The 17,759-nt window shown below is 61.6% G+C and overlaps 1 protein-coding gene across 2 annotated transcripts in view; it reads right to left on the reverse strand.

The window, feature by feature from the left end:
* ZNF423 (zinc finger protein 423) overlaps positions 1 to 17,759 on the reverse strand; it is a 310,193-nt gene that overhangs the window by 112,986 nt on the left and 179,448 nt on the right. For both annotated transcript variants that reach the window (XM_066243234.1, XM_066243235.1), the window contains exons 4-5: positions 9,487 to 12,701; positions 5,889 to 5,973 (exon numbers count right to left, since the gene is read on the reverse strand). In XM_066243234.1, coding sequence (XP_066099331.1) covers positions 5,889 to 5,973; positions 9,487 to 12,701 — 3,300 coding nt within the window. The remainder of the gene's footprint in view (positions 1 to 5,888; positions 5,974 to 9,486; positions 12,702 to 17,759) is intronic.

Genomic DNA, 17,759 nt, shown 5'->3' on the forward strand with positions numbered 1-17,759 from the left:
GTCAACCAAAACCTGGTTACCACAGACCTCGGAATCATTCCTAACTTCCCCACTTCCCATAGCAACTCGATTGCCAAATCATGCTGGTTTTGCCTCTGACATGTTTCTCTAACCCACACCCTCCCAACGAACCTCCTCGTCGTCTCTCACCTACTCTACCAGTCCTATCTGTGGTCTGCCCACATGCCACACATTTTATCACATAGTAATACCAAATTGCCTATAGTTTCCCTGCATACCACATGGTCCTCCTCTCTGTGAATTGGCCTACTCTATTTTCTCAGCCTTGAAAGGTCCCTCCCACATGACTTCCCATCTTCTAAGACCTGGATTATGTGTCACTTCCTCTAGGAAGCTCTCCTGGAATGCACAGACTAGGCAACGTGCCTGTCCTCTGAGCTTTCGCATCTCAGGCCTAGGACATTCTGTTGACCTTTTTGTTATATATCTAGCTCCCCACTGGGCTAGAGGTTCCTAACCAAGGAGGATATCAACCATGTTTACTGAGCTGAGATTATTATTAGAAGAAACCCTACCTATAGAAGCCTTTGCCTCTCTTAAAAAATAAATAAATGAAGAAATCTATGAAAATGAGAAAGGTTCCACTACTATATTTTAAAATCCACAACTGCCGGATTCTTCATAGACCAAAGTACCGAATCAATAACTCCTTAAACCAGCCAATAAGGCCCCAAGTCAGGGAAACTTGAGTCCTCACCCTCAGCGACTGTTAAGGGGGAAAGTGACCATCCTCTATTCAAGGGATGGTGGGGGGTGGGGGTATAGAAAAAAGAATAAAGAATTGGATTATAGGCTCTCTGTGCAAGCTTGTTATTCTGACAGAACAGTTCCAGGGCTTGAAACGTGATCTCTGCATGGGGAGGGAGACATTTTTTTTTTTATCACATATTACAGTTCGACAGATGTTTTGGGTCGGGTGTTATCTGAATCACAACCACCCCAGGAGAGCCTGACATAGCTGTGCTCAGCAACACGGGTTCCCGGCCGAAAGTAGACAGGAACCCCTTTTCCTTCCTTCCCACGGGTTTCTCAGTTCAGCTATATTGGGGGGCTTTCGTATTTTGCTGGTGTGAGGGTGAGACACTGATTTCTCTACCAGAGGGCATGCCGGCCTGCCAAGGGCTTTCCGGATGTCTCCAGGGATGTGCTCCTTGAAGTCTCAGAGCGCAGAGAATCTCTCTCTCTCTCTCTCTCTCTCTCACACACACACACACACACACACACACACCCTGAGCAGACCCGTCCCCTCCCTATGGACCAGGGCGCACCCTGCCACAGAGAGGAGAACAGACAAGATGCCCGCCTGGCACGGAGGGCGCGGCCTGAGCAGAGGTCAGAAGCGCATCTTCTAAAGGCCTCCGTTCCTTCACAGCAAAGCCCAGCCCCTGAGAGGCACCCAGGGAAAGGGGCTGACGTGACCGAGAAAATAACATCTTCAGAATGACTAATGCCCCAAGGGGATGGGCCTGGCCACCTGCCAGAAGGCCCACAGCCACTTTCCAAGGACAGGGAGGGCAAGTGTTCCCAACGAGGTCTCCCGAGGACTGTCCCTTCCCAACGCTGGCCCTCCTCGGGGCTCCCCCCCCAGGGGCCCGTGACACCCTGAGTAAGAACACCAGGGCCTGAGGCTGAATCATGCCCTTGAGGGCCAACCCAGGTCACAGCAAGTCCATTATGTCAAGGACAAGTTCCCAGACCTCTCATCCAGACACCCACAGCGGCGGGGAGGACAGATGTCCACAAGCAGATGGGGGCGGGGGCAGGCCTACCCCGGCAAATCACTGCCTCGGGGTCTGAGGCTCCGCGTCCTCCGGGGGGGCTGCACACGCTGTGTACGAACACGGTCAACACCCACGGACAGGTGCTCCTTCTGCAGACATCGGAGGGGCCCTGCGTCTGGGCCAGCCCCCCACGGGCCTGCCTTCAGCTCCTCCTCAACGGGCCCGGGAAGCCCGCGGCGGGGCCCCTACAGAGCCATGTTCTGGGGCGGCGCAGGGGCAGTGGGACCAGGCAGCTGGGCAGTGCCAGGCCGTCCGGGCAGGAGGCCAGCAGCACAGAGCTGTGGGCTGCTCCAAGTGTCCGACAGGCCTGCAGGGGAGGAGGGGCGTCTAAAATCCAGGGAGGCCCAGAGAGGGGCCTCGTTCCCGGGGGGGGGGAGGGGGATTTCAAAGGAGACCCCAGTGTCAAAACCGTTTCAAAAGACCCCTGCCGGTCTCTGAGCTCCACATCACTCCCTGGCCAGCAGCAGCAGCAGGGAGGGGTTCTGCGGAAATGTTTCCAAGGAGACGTGTCCCTGAGTCATCATCACTCCCGGGTCTGGAGGCCGCAGAGCCACAAAGAGGCCCCCCACTATAAAAAGGCTCGCTTAGCATCCCCCAGGGGAGGTCTCCAGCAGGCCGGGCCCCCGGGGAGGCCTGCCTCAGAACCCCAGTGCCCCGAGTTTACGAGAAGTCCACCGAGCTGAACAGGCCACTTCAACCCGCCGAGTCCCCTTGGTGCCACTAAGGGGGGCTTTCGCCCCCGCCGGTTCCAGGCGGCCACTCTGGGCTGGGGCCGTTTAGCCTGGGAAGCTGTCCACAGGGATGCTGGGCCCCGACCGATCTTACCGAAACGGCAGAGCCACCTCACCGCCAGGGCGCCTGGCTCTCTTCCACTCACACCTCCCACCGTCACCCCCTGCCACCTCCCCCGAGCCACCAGGGCTAACAGGGAGCACAGCCCGAGCCAAATATAGCCTCGCACCTCCCTCCTCTCCTGTCCCCCCTCTTCAGTCCCTCACTGCTGGGCCAGAGCAGGCGGGTCTCTGTTCTCTCCCATCCTCCTCCTCGACACTGCCGCCCAGCTGATGGGTGCCCCGTGAAGCACACGGCTACGTCCAGGCCGTGCCCTGCTCCAGAACCTTCGATGGTTCCCCAGTGCCTGAGCCCAAGGCTGCACACACAGGTGCAGCTGGGTAGGGACCGAGACGGAGACACAAAGCACCCTCCTAAAACACAACAGGGACCGGTGGGAACCGGCAACACGTAGACCTAGTTGCTGCTGAGTCCCCACAACTGTGCCAAGTGGGGTCTCCCCCGCCAGAGGCCCTGGCAGCCGGGCCGGCTGTGATTCCGGCCCGGGGTCCTCACCCCTGACCGGGATAACGTGGGTGAGTCCTTCGTCATTCGATCTCCTCGAAGGGGCGGACAGCGAGCTCCTGTGTCAGGGACCCGGCGTGCGGCGGGCTCAGCCGGGGGCAGCTGTGAGCATCCTCACCCCACGTGACCACCTCCCATCGCTGTACAGCGTGTGTGCTGCGGTGACTTCCGCGGGATGCTGACAGGGACAGGGGCTGTGTCCCCTTCGCCCTCTAACACCCACAGAGACCGCCCAGCTCTCTGCAGCCAGCCGGTGCTCAGTCGATGTTCTTCGATAAATGGAGTTGATGAGGCCAGGGAAGGGCGGGCGGGTGGGGGGGGGGGCGGGCCAGAGAGAGAGGAGCTGCTGCTCACACAGGGTCCCTAGCCTGTGCCTCGTGTGGCCACACCCCCAGGGCCTGCATGGTGGCCTCCTGCCATTGTATAAACGTCTCGCCGGTTGTGAGACCTCGATCTCGGGCTCTGAGACCAGCAGCTCCTTGCCTCCGGCTCCCCGGCCAGCAGACCCCACGGCAGAGCACACGTGGGTCCCCCTCACTAGACAGAGACAGAACCCTTCCCCGGCCGGCCGGCCCTCTGCCCACACGCAGGCCCGTCGACCCCCCTTCCACAGTAGCTGCCGCTCCAGTTCAGAGGAAGCCCCTCGCCGTCCACCTGAAGACAGCACGCAGCTTCCAGGCCCCACACAAAAGGAGGGGCGCACGGGGGGGAGGGAGGAGGCACCTTGGAAATCACTGCGGTCCAATTAGCCAGGCGCTGCCCTTCACGCTTACAAACAGGAGCCGGCGCAACACCTGCTCCGAAAGCAAAGCTGCGCAGACGTCTTCATCAGCACCGCCCCCGCGCTCCCAGAAGCCCTCGCCGCGGCTGCCGACGGACAGGTACTCCTTCCTCGGCGTCGCAGGGGGCTTTCAAACGGGAGAAATTTAAAAAGCCACCAGTCTCCCTGTCGGGCTGAACTCCCAGGCCCCTGCCTGCCTGGCACGGGCCCCCCATGTCCTCTCACCACAGGGCGAGCCCCCGAAACACACACGCTGTCAGGGCCAGTGCCTTCAGGGGACCCACTCTGGGTCACTGGGATGCTGGACACCCACACCCACACCCACGGAGCACAGAGATGCTGCAGCTAGGCGGGGACCAGGGACCATCCTCGCCCTGGGCACACCTTCACTAAGAGTCTTCGCGTACAAGGTGGGTGATGGCACAGGTGCAGTCACTTTCACCCCCCCATCCCCCCACCCCCGCTGGTGGGAGCGTGACGTCCCGCAGCTGCTTTGGAAATGCGTTTGTCAGGACCCACTGAAGGCAAGCCCATTCTCAGCCTGTAACCCACCAAGCCATCCCTGGAGACATCCACTTTAAATGGCACGCACGTGTTCAGCGTGACGCCTACAAGAATGATCGGGGCTGCGCACAATTTGAAATCACTCCAGGCACCCATCAAGAGCAGATAAATGGGGAGGTGGTCATACGGTGGAATATTACACACCAGGGGAAAAGGAACTGTGTGCAAACAGAGGCACTAATACGAATGAGCGAAAGATGCCGGACACGGATGAGTGGAGACTCATTTATCACAAAAGAGGCAAGAGCAAACATTTGTGTTGGTGGGAGGAGGGCTAAGTGGGGGGGTTCTGGGGGGCAGGGATGGCCTGCTTCTTCAGTCGGGTGTTATATACACAGCTGTACTTGGTTCATGAGAACTCAGCAGTACACTTCAATGAATTTTTTTTTTTTTTTTTGGATATCTGCGAGCATTCAAGGCTTTGTAAAATAGCATCCTGTTGGCATGGCGGTTATTAAGACAGTAATGAAAAGATTTAGAAGAATAAAGGAGGGGAGGAAGTAATGGTCAGGATGCTTAACACGAGACTGATGCCCTGCTTCTCAGAGAGCAGGGTCGTGGGGAAGGTGGTCATGCTTCCACCCCAGACACAGGGCACCAGCATTCCAGAGGTTCCCAGGGTCCCCAACACCAAGCCCCCCCCCCCCCGCGGTGCGCAGCTGAAGTCCAGCTGTGCCATTCCTTCCAGGGAGGACCCCACCCTGCCAGGGGTACCACACCCATCCACAGAAGGCAGACAAGACCTCAGAGCTTCCCTCCACACTTCGGGCCACGTGGGGACTTGGAAAGCTCCCCTTACCGAAAGGCTGACTTCCCCAAAGTCCAAACCACCTGAAGAGGAACAGGAAGGCACCACGGTAACTTGGTAGGCGCTCTGTGGGGGACAGTGTGCCCAAGGGAACCCGCCATATCTCGTGGGGAGACGTGAGTTGTGAAATCCACGCCGGGACCCACGACACGACAGCAGCCTTTGTCCCCGAGCGCTCGACAGCTGGGAGGCGCTTCATCTACAGAACGGAGGGCCCCGTCTGCTGGGAAATGGACGAGGTGCTCAAGAGCTTGGACTGTTATCTGAGCGGAACCGGGACAAAGAGCCTGGGCGGGGGAGGGACTGCAGGCTCGGACACTTCCTCTCCCGTCTGAAAGGCCTCTTAGACAGCAGCAGGGACCCCGGCCTTTGGCCACAGCCCGTGAGATGAGGACAGGAACCGCAGACTCCCCGCCCCAGCGCGCGGCCCCCGCACGCCGCAGGAGCCCCGCCCCGGTGCGCGGACAGGGACTGCAGACTCCCCGCCCCGGCGCGCGGCCCCGCACGCCGCGGGAGCCCCCCTCGGGACCCCCCCCCCCGTGCATGGCGCCCCCACGCCGCGGGAGCCCCCGCTCACCGATCATGTGGTTGGCCACGTGGATCTGGATCTCCCTCTCGTTCTCGAAGGTCATCTGGCACTTGATGCACTGGTACGTCTTCTTCTGTTTGGAAGCAAAGGGAAAGGCCGGAGTCAGGAGGGAGAGGAGGGCAGACGGCAGGAGCACTGGGGGCCCAGCTCAGGGCTTCCCCGGATGCCTCTGGTCCCTCCCGGGTCTGTCTGGACCACCTTCTTCCCACCTGCTCCTGACCCTAGCTCAGCGGCCTGGGGGGAGGGGGAGGGCCACAATCCAAGGGGGCTGCTCCCTGCTGGACCCGGGGAACATGCCCCATCTCAAGGTACGGGGCCACAGAAAGGAAGCTGAGGGGGCTGCCCCGCCTGAGGGTGCTCTAATCCATCGACCTGTCCTCCACCGACAACATCTGTCTGTCTCTTCACCCATTCATCTAGCCATAGGTCCACCTGCTCACTCTCTGTCTACACACACACACACACACACACACACGCACACATGCACCCCTGTCCATCTGGCTACCCAGCCATCTACACAGGCTTGGACGTGCACATGAGGACATATACACACTGACGTGCAAGCCTACGCACATACACCCCATGCTCACCCTCACCCCACAACACCAGGAACATGCAAGGCCCTCGTGGACTTGGAAAGTGGGTTCCATGAGAAGAAACCACCAGACCAAAGTCCCAGCAGGCTCCCTCCGGAGCCCCCTGTCCGAGCTGCTGTTCTCGGCTCCACCCCTCAGACCACACAGTGGACACTTCCGGTCTGGGTGACAGAAGGCCGGTGCGCCCTGGATGAGCCCCCTGGTCTGGAAGCACATTACCCTGCTCTACAGCGGAGCCTGAGAGCACTCACTCCGCCCCACCCCGGCAGGGAGAGGCCCCCGTGGGGGTCAGGCCAGTCGGTGGAGGCCCTGGAGTTGGGGTGATGTTGTTAATAACACCCATAAACAGAGGGAGAGGCGGAAACCTCAGTGCTTCGTGCTCTAGCCTACAGCAGCCTCGGCCCCACGGGAACCCAGTCCTCCGAGAGCTGGTTGCTATGGATACAATCCCAAGGGTCCCAGCCTGCCAGCCCCCAAGCCCCTGCAGGGTCCCCAGAGTCTGCGTGCCCCTGTGTGAGCCCTGTGGGAGGGCGGGATAGGCTGGCAGACAGCTGGACCCCTGCCCCCAGGCGTGCCCAGGCAGGGGGCAAGGCCCCAGAGGCTGGGCCTGCACTGGGGAGGTGCCCGGGCTTTGTCTAGCTCCCTTCTGCACACGGCCCCTCTGCCCGGGCCTTGAGCTGGGTTTGTCATCTCCTCTCCTCTCTCGCCGGCCTGGGCCAGAGACAGGAAGGCCTGTCCAGCCCCGGAAAACGAGCCCCCTCGGGCGGGAGCCCCTGCGTGGCCTCGCGTGGCTGTGTCTCTGGGGTTATAACGGCTCCACCTCTCTGAGCCCGGATCCTCTCTCTGCTGCAACAGAGGTCACAGCAAGGCTCCCGGGTTGTTGCCATGGAAACAATAGAAAAATCAGTACCTACACAGTAGGGGCTTTAGGAAGTGGTGCTTGATGTGGGGTCCAGGGCTGAGGCTGGGAAGGAGGAGGCTCCCAGCCGCCTCTGTGGCCATCAGGAACCCCAGCCCCATCCTGGGCAGTACCGAGAGGCAGGGAGGGGACGGGGGTGCACCTGGGAAGGGGTGGTGTGGGCCCAGCCTGAGCACAGGGGGTGGCCGCCCAGACGTCACCCCAGCCAGCCTCGTTCACCTCTCTGACAACCGGGACAGGCTCCGCAGGTGCTGGGAAGAGTGATGGGCAGGCACTCAGGCCGTGACGCCACACGCTACCTGGGCTCACATCCCTCTCTCCTCTGCCTCCTGAAAGCCGGCGGCTCACGGCAAACTTCTGGACTGTCCCGAGCCACCGTTTCCTGGTCTGCCCAAGTGAGCCTCGTGTGAGGATTACATACATCAGAGTGCTTGGGCATCCTCATCCCGTGATTAACTGTGAGTCGTGATTATAAATGGGAGAATGACAGGTGACGTTTACCCTGTGCTTTTAATCCTCAGAGCGGAACCCAGCGCGGGAATGAGTCATAGCATTTCACGATGGGTGGGGAAGGGGCACCGGCCAATCAGAGCAGAGGCTGATACAAAACCAGGATGGCCTCCAGGGCGGCGTCAGCTTCGGAGCTGGACACCGTGGCTATGCCCATTATGATTACGAGTGCCCTCTGGCTGGACCGAGGAGGACAGAGGCCCAGCTAGGTCAGATCACAGGCGAGTCTTGGGAGAGATTTTAACCCAGTGCGCTTGACTCCAGGTCCCAACGCTGCCAAGTCCACCCACTGTGGCCAGCCAGCGAGCTGCGGCCAGGGGACGGAGTCGGGCAGCAGCGAGCAGGAAGGGCCCAGGCTCAGGACCAGGGCTCAGGGAGCCGGGCCAGGGGGCCCCTGAGGTCCCTTCCACTGCAGAGTTGGCCTTCACTCTCCCCAGCCTCCTCGTGCTACCCTCTCTGCCCTCTCAGCATCCCAGGGTCCAGGCCCAGCTCTGACTCCACAGTGACACCCTCAGCAAGCGGCCCTGTCCTCCACAGGCACCTGCGGCAGGTGGCTGCCCCTAAGTCGCACCTCCCTGTCAGTGGCGCCCACAGCGGCCCTCGATGGGAAGACACCCTTGAAACATGCTTGGTACCTCCTCCATCGAAAAACAGAGCATCCTGTCTGGCACCCACGGGCCGTGCAGGCTCCAGGCCCACCATCAGGGGCCCCGGCACGCTGTACCCAGGGCCTGGGAGGACCCTCCAGTAGCCCGGACTCCGCTGCCTCATGGAAACCCCCTGGATATGGGCCTGTTGACTGCCCCGGTCTGGAGCCCCCCACCATGGCAGGGTCCATTTCTGGCTCTTCTTGGCTGCCAGGCACTCCAAACATGATGAGTACTCAGGACGAATTTGGTGAATAAATGAATGAATCAATCTATCAATCTATCATTATTAGAAGCAGTTCTAGGGCCTTCCATGCACAGCAGCAGCACCAACTGTAACGACGCTGACCACATCAGCTGGTGAATATAGCTAGCGTGATTGATCCCTAAGGGCCGAACCCAGGCCCTTAATGTGGACATCACCTCCACGAATTGTCTAAGACTTCCAGGTCTAAAGCCCAGAAAGCAATGTGGCTTTCCCGCGGAGACCCACCAAGCAGGAGGAGAAGCCCCCCACACCCAGTGTCGGGGTGACGGTGTCACGCTTAGAGCATGCACCGTGCGTCCGCCACTGCGCCGGCCCCTGCCCCGGATGACACGGCACAGGCCCCGCACAACAATTCTATCACGCCAAGACAATCGCTCTCCTTTCACAGATGAGCACCCGGCAAACGAGGCCCAGGCAGATCCACCGTGTGCGCCTGTCACACCGCCGGAGAGGACATGGCAACTCCGGGGTCCACACGCCAATCCACCGCACAACGAAAGGGTCTGACCGCTGGACGGCAGAGCTGCTTCCCCGGGCTCCTGAGGAGAGCGCCACCAGGGGGACAGCGCCCGCGTGGCGTGGGTGTTCGCTCTGGGGAACAGCAGCGCCCCAAGGGGCGGGTTCAGGCTCGGAGGGCCGTACTCACCCGGGGCACCGGTGACGTCTGAGCTCCTTTCCGGGGCCCGCTGGTCTCCGGCGTGAGGTCACGGTGGTCCACCTGCATGTGGCTCTCCAGGTCCTCGGCGCTCTCGAACTTGACGCTGCACTCGGGGCAGCGGAGGCCGGCGCAGGGCCGGTCAGCGGGCTCGGGCGGGGCCAGGCCGCCCACCTGTCCGTTGGCGCTCCGGGCCATGCAGGCGGCGCAGAGGCCGTAGGGGAGCCCGTTGACGTCCAGCTTCACCAGGTCCTGCTTGCTGCGGAACTCCTTGAGGCACAGGGCGCACTTGTAGAGCTTCTGCAGGCCCTGGCCGTTGGGGGAGGACGCGGCCGAGCTGCCCGCCAGCTTCTGCATGTGGAAGGTGCCGTGGATCTTGAGCTCGAGCGTGGAGGTGACCGTCTGCATGCAGACCACGCAGCGGAAGCCGGTGAGCGAGTTGCGCAGGTCGGGGTGCATCTGGCAGTGCTCGATGAACTCCTCCTCGCTCTGCAGGGGCATCTTGCAGATGCGGCAGGTGCCCGTGTCCAGGCTCTTGCTGTGGGTCACCTTGTGCTCGGTGAGCGTCAGCAGGGAGGGGAAGCGCTCGCCGCAGATGGGGCACATGTAGTGCTTGGCGGGGCCCCGGTGCGTCTGCAGGTGCTCGCGGAGCCCGTTCTCCGAGAAGAAAGTCCGGGAGCAGACGTTGCACTTGTGGCTGCCCTTGATGAACTCGGCCTTCTTGCGCGAGCCGTCGTCCTCGCCCGGCCGGATGTTGTGGTCCCGCAGCCGGTGGTTCTGCAGCAGCACCTCCATGGTGTAGGCCGCCCCACAGATGTCGCAGCCGTACATGGGCTCCGAAGCGTCCACGTCGTCCTCGCTGGCCTCGTGGCTGTTGGGCGCCTCGGGGTTCTTCAGCAGCATGCCCTGCAGGTCCGCGGGCTCGGCCTTCTTGGCGGCGGCCGGGGGCACCCCGTTGGCCGTGCCGTTCTCCGCGGCGGCGTCGAACACGCAGTGCTTCTCCCGCAGGTGCTTCTCCAGCAGGATGATGGCGTGGAAGGCCTTGCTGCAGAACCTGCAGTTGTACTTCTTGCTGTGCGTGGTGATGTGGCACTGCAGCTCCACCTCGGTGCTGAAGGTCTCCCCGCAGAAGATGCACTTGTGCGCCTTGGCCGGGTTGCCCAGGTGGCTGTGCTTGACGTGCACCTGCAGGTCGGCCTCCTTGCGGAAGTCCCAGTTGCAGGCCGTGCAGCGGTACATCTTCTTCTCGTTGCTGTGCTTCACCGCCAGGTGCACCTGGATGGACACCTTGGAGTCGAAGACCTCCTGGCACAGCGTGCAGTGGTACAGCACGAAGGTGTGCATGTCCAGGAGGTGCTTCTGCAGGTCGTCCACCGAGGAGAACTGCTTGTCGCAGCTCTCGCACACGTAGTGGGTGGACGTGGTCATGTAGTGCACCGTCAGGTGCTGCAGCAGGGACTCCTGGGAGTCGAAGTCCTCCTTGCACTGGGGGCAGGCCTGCTTCCGCAGCAGCAGCTCCAGGTGCAGCTTCAGGTGGGTCTGGAAGCTCTCGAAGCTGGAGAACTTGAGGTCGCACTGGTTGCAGGGGTACTCGCCGTTGGAGATGGAGTCGGCGCTGGCCGACAGCCGCTGCCGCTTCGGGGAAGACACCTCCACGTCGGAGGAGACCGGGCTCTGCTCCGCCTTGGACTTCTTGCCGTGGGCCAGCGGGATGTTCTTGTGGTTCTCCTTGATGTGCTTGGTGAGCTTCAGGATGGAGCCGAAGATGGGGGAGTTGGTGCAGTAGGGGCAGGAGTAGACCTCCATGAAGGACTGCGCGGGCCGCGCCACCGGGGACTCCAGCTTGGCGCTGCCCACGCTGCAGTGGGCCTGCTGGATGTGCTCGGTGAGGGAGGACTCGGTCAGGAAGCCCATGGAGCACTGGTTGCAGAAGAAGGCGTTGCTGCCGTCGGGCGGGTTGGCGCTGGGGCCGCAGTGGGAGACGCGGATGTGCTCCTGCAGGCTGTTGATGTCGGCGAACATCTCGGGGCAGTAGTTGCAGTGGAAGGCGGAGACGCCGCCGAAGGGCACGGCAGGGTAGGCGTGGTTCCTGTGCTGCTTGCGCACGTGCTCGTGGAGGTTGTAGAGGGTGGGCAGGGGGTCCAGGCAGATCTGACACGTGTGGCTCTGCTGCGGCTTGTCCGCATGGATGGTCTTCAGGTGGATCTCCAGCACGGCCAGGCTGTGGAAGTCCCGCTTGGGGCAGTAGGGGCAGCTGTAGACCACCTTGGACCAGCCCTGCCCGTCCTCCCGCATCTTCTTCGGACCCCGCAGCGGCTTCAGGGTGGAGTCCGGTGTGGAGCCGCGCTCCACGGAGGCGCTGGAGTCCGGCGTGGCGCTGCTCATGGAGGCCACGCTGCCCAGCACGGGGTCGGGGCTGACGCTGTGGTTGCTGGAGTCGGGCTGCCGGTGGCTGTCCAGGTGGCAGTAGACGCCCTCCACGGAGGAGAACTGCTCGGGGCACATGGGGCACTTGTGTTTCTGGTTGGCGTGGGCTTGGTGGATGTGGGCGAGCAGGGCGTTCTCGTCGACGAAGACCTCGGGGCAGTGGATGCACTGCAGGTCGGCCTTCTCGGAGAGCTGCGGGTGCCGGGTGAGCACGTGCTTCTCCAGCTCCTCCGTCTGGCTGAAGGTGTCCTCGCAGTAGTCGCACATGAAGTCGTCCTTCTTGGCCTCCTTCTCGGACTTGGCCAGGTGCTCCTTGTTCTTCTTGTGCGCCTGCATGTGGCTCTGCAGCGAGCTGGTGGACGAGAAGCCACGCTTGCACACGGAGCACTTGAAGGGCTTGCTGGAGCTATGCGTCTTCAGGTGGATCTTGAGGTGGTCGCTGCGGGAGAAGGCGGCCTCACACTCGTGGCAGTGGTACTTCTTGTCGCCCGTGTGCAGCTTGATGTGGCGGTCGCGGCTGCGCTTGTGCTTGAAGAGGCGGCTGCAGTAGGTGCACTTGAACGGCAGCTTGTCGCTGTGGATCTGCTCGTGCCTCTTCAGGTAGCTCAGGCGGATGAAGGACTTGTCGCAGAACTGGCAAGGGTACGGCAGGCCCGTGCCCCCTTCCTCCTCACCCAGGCCCAGGTCGCACCCATCCCCGATCATCTGCGTGGGGGACGCGACATCCTTGCTGGAGGGAGACGAGGCCACCCAGGAGAGCTGTGGGTCGTCGTCACCATCTGCAGGGGGGGGGGGGGAGGCAGAGCGGAGATTAGAGGCAATTCCCAGGGCCGCCGAGAAACAAGGACAGAGCCAGCTTCTCGACAGCTCCCGGGCTGAGGCTGTGCAGCTGACCAGCCGCTGCAGGAGTGAGGGAGGGATTGGGGGGTGAGGGGGCGGAAGCCAGCGGCCGTGAGGGCCCTCCTGCCTGCAGAGGGGGTGGCAGAGGGGCGGCAGGACACGGAGGGGACGTGCCTTTCCCCTCGGTGACCTCCGCCCGGGCCTTGCTGGACGAGGTACCCCCGCGGGAATCAAGGCCTTGGCCACTTCCCTGATGCGAAGGGGTAGGGGGGCAATGGGGGGAGCTTGAACAAAATCCCAGGAAATGAACAAGTTCCATCACCTGACCCGGACCTGGGACGGCCTGCCCTTCCAGCCCTGGTCCTGCTGGGAAAGCCCCGCTGGTCCCTGGGGGGAGAGGCAAAACTTTGCAAGAACATATAATGCATCTTAACAAATTCGGCTGCACTTTGGGGATCGGGGGCGGGGGGGGGGAGGGAATAATGAAGCTGTACTGTTCCATCAGGCGGCAGACACGCACCTGAGGAGGGGCGTCACACGGACACAACAGCACAAACAGGAGTGAGGTGAGGGCACTTGAGAAGGGTCTGCAGGTTCCCAGCCCAAACCATCCCTGTAAGGAGGCTGTTTCCTTTGCTTCTCCGTCTCTACCCCCAAACTCACCCAAGCCCCGGGAGATAGCCGGACCATGGCAGTGATTAGAGGATGGCCCAAGACCCAGATGGCCACAGAGCACAGAGCCTAGTGGGCCCTTATATCCACCGAGGGGAGTGTGGGGGGAGATGCACTTCTAGCTAGCCCAAACATCGGGTGGCCCGCCCTCCCCAGGGACAGGAGCCCCCCAGGGACAGGAGCCACGCCCCACACCCCCTTCTGGGCCTTTGCTGGCCCACCCTCCTCAGGGACAGGAGCCACGCCCCACACCCCCTTCTGGGCCTTTGCTGGCCCACCCTCCTCAGGGACAGGAGCCACGCCCCACACCCCCTTCTGGGCCTTTGCTGGCCCACCGAGCCTCAGAGGGAACTAAACCAAACAGACCAGGGACCGGCTGTTTCTGGGAAAACAAAGGCACGCCGGACGAGGCAGTGAAGCCGCAGACGAAGCCGGTGACGTCCCCGAGACGCGGCAGGGGCTGAACCCAGCCAGCCAGAGCAGGGGGTAAGAGCTCCGTGGCTCAAGTTCCGTTGGTGGATTTAAAACTTAATAATGAATGAAACGAACCGCGGGCCGCTCCGCGCCGGGGAGAGGCGGACCCGAGCCCAGACTCGGCAGCACTGACCTTGCTCTCGCAACCCCAAGGCAGGCAGCGGCCACCCGCCTCCCCGGCCTGGAGGGCCCAGTTCAGCCGCACAGATGCAGCTTGCAGAGTCTTGCTGGAGCAGCCCAGACTCCCCAGGAGGGGAAGGGCGAGGGGACCACATCCCCAGGCACAGCCTGACACTGGCACACACACTCCCGCACACCCAGCTCACACGTCATCCCCGCAACTCACATGTACATCTAGACACAAGCAGGCACTCACCTACGCACGTGCATGCACACACACACACACGCCACGCTTAACATCACAACCAAGCATCGTGTACAGTCATATACTCGCCATGCACACACAGCTACTCATACACTATCACTCGCACACAAACACACCTGCACAGACACTAACGTACACTCTCCTGCAGACACACACTCTCGTAGCACCATCGCACTCGCACAATCAGAGGGACCCTGGGTCCTCACGGCTCCCTCTGCTGTCCCAGGCCACCCCCCCCCCAGATGGTAAGAGATAGCATTCCCGACCAGAGTGCCTTGCATGGTCCCTGGGGGCTGGCTCTGAGCCTGCTCCCGGGCCGCACCCACCGCCCTGGGGCCCCCAGGTCCCCGGTCCTGACCGTGTAAAGATCTGCCCGACCCCAGCAACACCGCTGGCAAAGCTCCCGGCCCTGCCCACCGGCTTCCCCGGCAGCCTGCCCACCTCCGAAGCCCAGCCACCCAGCCTGGCGCAGGCACCTCCCAGAACGCCCTCCCGGAGTGAGGCGCCTGCTCCCTGGCGGGCCTCGTGTTACGGGGCCCTTCAGACGGCAAGGACGCAGACGTCAGCACCTCAGATTGGATGCAGCGGGAGGTGGCCTGGCCCTGCCCCCTGCCGGGTAATTCCCAGCTCCTGCTCATGGGGCTCCAGGGGGCGCAAAGGGACCCAAGGGAGGAGACAGCTGGGGCTGGGCAGCTGGGGGACCTGCTGGGCCCCCGCCCTGGGCCAGGCTCAGTCAGCTTTTTTATTATTTTGATGTCTTAGCTCAGAGTCACTCAAGCCATCCTAGGTGCCCGGCAACTCTGCTAAGCACTTTCCTGTGACCACCAATGGGGGAGCCAGGGCCCCTCCCACTGCACAGACAGGGAAACTGAGGCCGAGGCACAGTGCATTTCCCGGGAGACAACAGCACCAGGACCGTCCACGGTCAGCCCCAGGGCCTGAATGTGGGTCTGGATGAGTTTCTGCAGGTTGGTTGAAGAGATCGCACCTGCACCGGTGAAATAGGAGAGGGGACAGGTCCAGCCTCCAGCGCAGTCACGGTTTGGATTGCCTTGGACCCTCTGTGACAGGACGACAGGGGCTGGTCCGCTGTCTGCACTTCGGGGAAGGGGCCACTGAAGCCAGCGAGACACAGAACACAGCTCATCTGCTCCCAGACCGCCCGCCCCCAGCCTGAGGACCGGAGCGGACACTTGCACGCAAAGCCCCGCGTTCACGTGTCCGCCCTGCGAGCGTGTCTCTTCACCTCTGAAACTCGGTCTCCGCGTCTGGAAAAGGAGGGATCGTTGTGAGGCGTGGAAGACACAAAGGAAGGTGGAAAGCCACTATTACTCCGTTCATGCGAAATGGCCAGGCAAAACACGTCGGTACAGACAAAAAATAAAGCCGATTAGCGGTCGGCCGAGGTTGGAGGGAGCAGGAAAGGACCGTGCCCGGGCATGAGATCGTGTCCTGAGGTCATGGAAACGCTCTAACGGTGGACTGCGGCGAGCGCCGCCCGGCTCTGCAAACGTGCCCAACGTCACGGAGCCACTTGCGGAAAACAAGGCAATCTGACGGTGTGCAAATGATGTGTCATTCACGCAGTCCGGGACAAAGCACGGCTTGGCCGATGATAATAATGAGGATGAGGACTAATTAGCACCACTAGTGATCGTCACATTAGCAGCTACGTTTATTGAGCATGTCCCTAGTGCTGACACCACGCTAAGTGCTTCTATCCCTGCAATTAATTTCTTGTCCTCGTCACAAGGGCCAGACGACACCCCGTTTCTGAGCTGAGGAAGCTGAGGTGTGGAGGGGTGAGTGACGTGATCTCCCTCTCGGGGTCGGCAGCCCTAGGGTGCGGGACCAGAGTGGGGCGTCTCCCAGGAGTGTGGGACCCACTGGCCCTGGTCCCACCAGGCTTTGAGAAAAAAAAAAATCAGCCTGCCAGGTGCCACAGTCCCCACGGACCCTGGTGGGGCTTGCCTGGTTGGCTGTACGTTTCCACAAACAAGTTTTCGAAACTAAAACAAAGCCCGTTATTCCGGGAGACACAGACTGAGAGGCCGCTGAGAACGTAATCATCTGAACTGAAATCAGAATAAGGCTCTTTACCCAGAAAAGGCCCGAGCAGGGGACACGGGAGCGTTGACATAAACAACATCCCAAACTCACCTGGTCCTTTCAGCCTCAGAACATGTAACCTGGGCTGCCACAGGCCACGCCCCCAGTGCTGCCAGCCACGCCCCCCAGTGCTGCCAGCCACGCCCCCCCAGTGCATTTTGCTTTGGGGACACTTAGCTCAGAGCTCCGGAGCCATGCAGCAATGAGCCGAACCAGAGCGTTCAGAACATGGGTGCAGGACATCGGCAGAGGGAGGGGTCCCTGACAGCAGAGATGCCCCCCTTATGCCGACGGCCGAGACACCACACGCGGGCAGAAATGGCGTGAAGGTAATCAAGGTCCCCTTCACCTTGAACTCGGGGAAAAGGTCGAGTCAAGGAAAGTCCAGCTCAACCAGCTACCGTTTTATTCCCAAGTAAATGCTCGTCTAGAAGTCACTGTGTGCCGCGCACCCTTCTGAGAGCTTTGTGCAGGTATGCACTCATTCGGTCCTCTCAGCGGCCCAGGGACAGGCCACTTATTTGTTCATTTACACGTGAGACAACTGAGACCCAGAGAGGCTGAGTAACTTGCCCCGGGGTCCCCCAGCTCTCTGGCAGCAGAGCCAGGCACCAACCCCTGGTGAGCCAGGTTCTCAGCCCCGGCTCTCGCCCACAAATGTGCACGGCTCCTCTCCTCCGGGAGGGGGCGCTGTCCCATGAGAAAAATCAGTAGGAAACAGACTGACGCCGGGCCCTTGGCATCCCCCCCCCTCCCCGCCCCGGCCCCAAGAGCACAAAGAAATATAACAAAATGAGCAGAAAAAAAATCACTTTCAACACGGAGATTAAAGTCATTTAAATATGACTAATCCTGTGAAACGGCCTGCTAGGAAGTGGGTTCTCCGGGCCCTTTGCTGTCTGCGACAGGAAGAAAACCAAAACAAGCATAAAAGAGAGAAGAAGTTTCGATAAAAATTCAACTAAGTAGAAAGGAAGAACGTTCGCCGGGCTCCAGCGGCAGGGCGAGCGGGTGGATTCCCAGCTCCGCCCACGGCCGAGCTCGGTGAATGCGCCGCGGCCGTGCTGGGTGAATCCTGAGCACGGCCTCGGACGCCCCTTGTCAGGACACGGCTGCCACCCAGAACGGCCGGGAGCCTCGGCTCCACGGCACCGCCTGCCACGGGGCATCAAGGCGGGGGCTGCCCTGGACGCGCCTGGATGGACGAGGGACGCTGGCTAGCCCGCAGGAGTGAGCCGAAGGGGGGACCCGCCTGCCGTGAGGGGTGGGGTGAGGGGGAAGTGAGCCCCCCGTCACCAGAGCTGTGCAAGAGAGAGAGAAACAGCTGGGGAAGGAACACCAGGAGGGCTCCCTGCAG

Source organism: Saccopteryx bilineata, chromosome 9, assembly GCF_036850765.1.
Source record: "Saccopteryx bilineata isolate mSacBil1 chromosome 9, mSacBil1_pri_phased_curated, whole genome shotgun sequence".
Taxonomy (NCBI): domain Eukaryota; kingdom Metazoa; phylum Chordata; class Mammalia; order Chiroptera; family Emballonuridae; genus Saccopteryx; species Saccopteryx bilineata.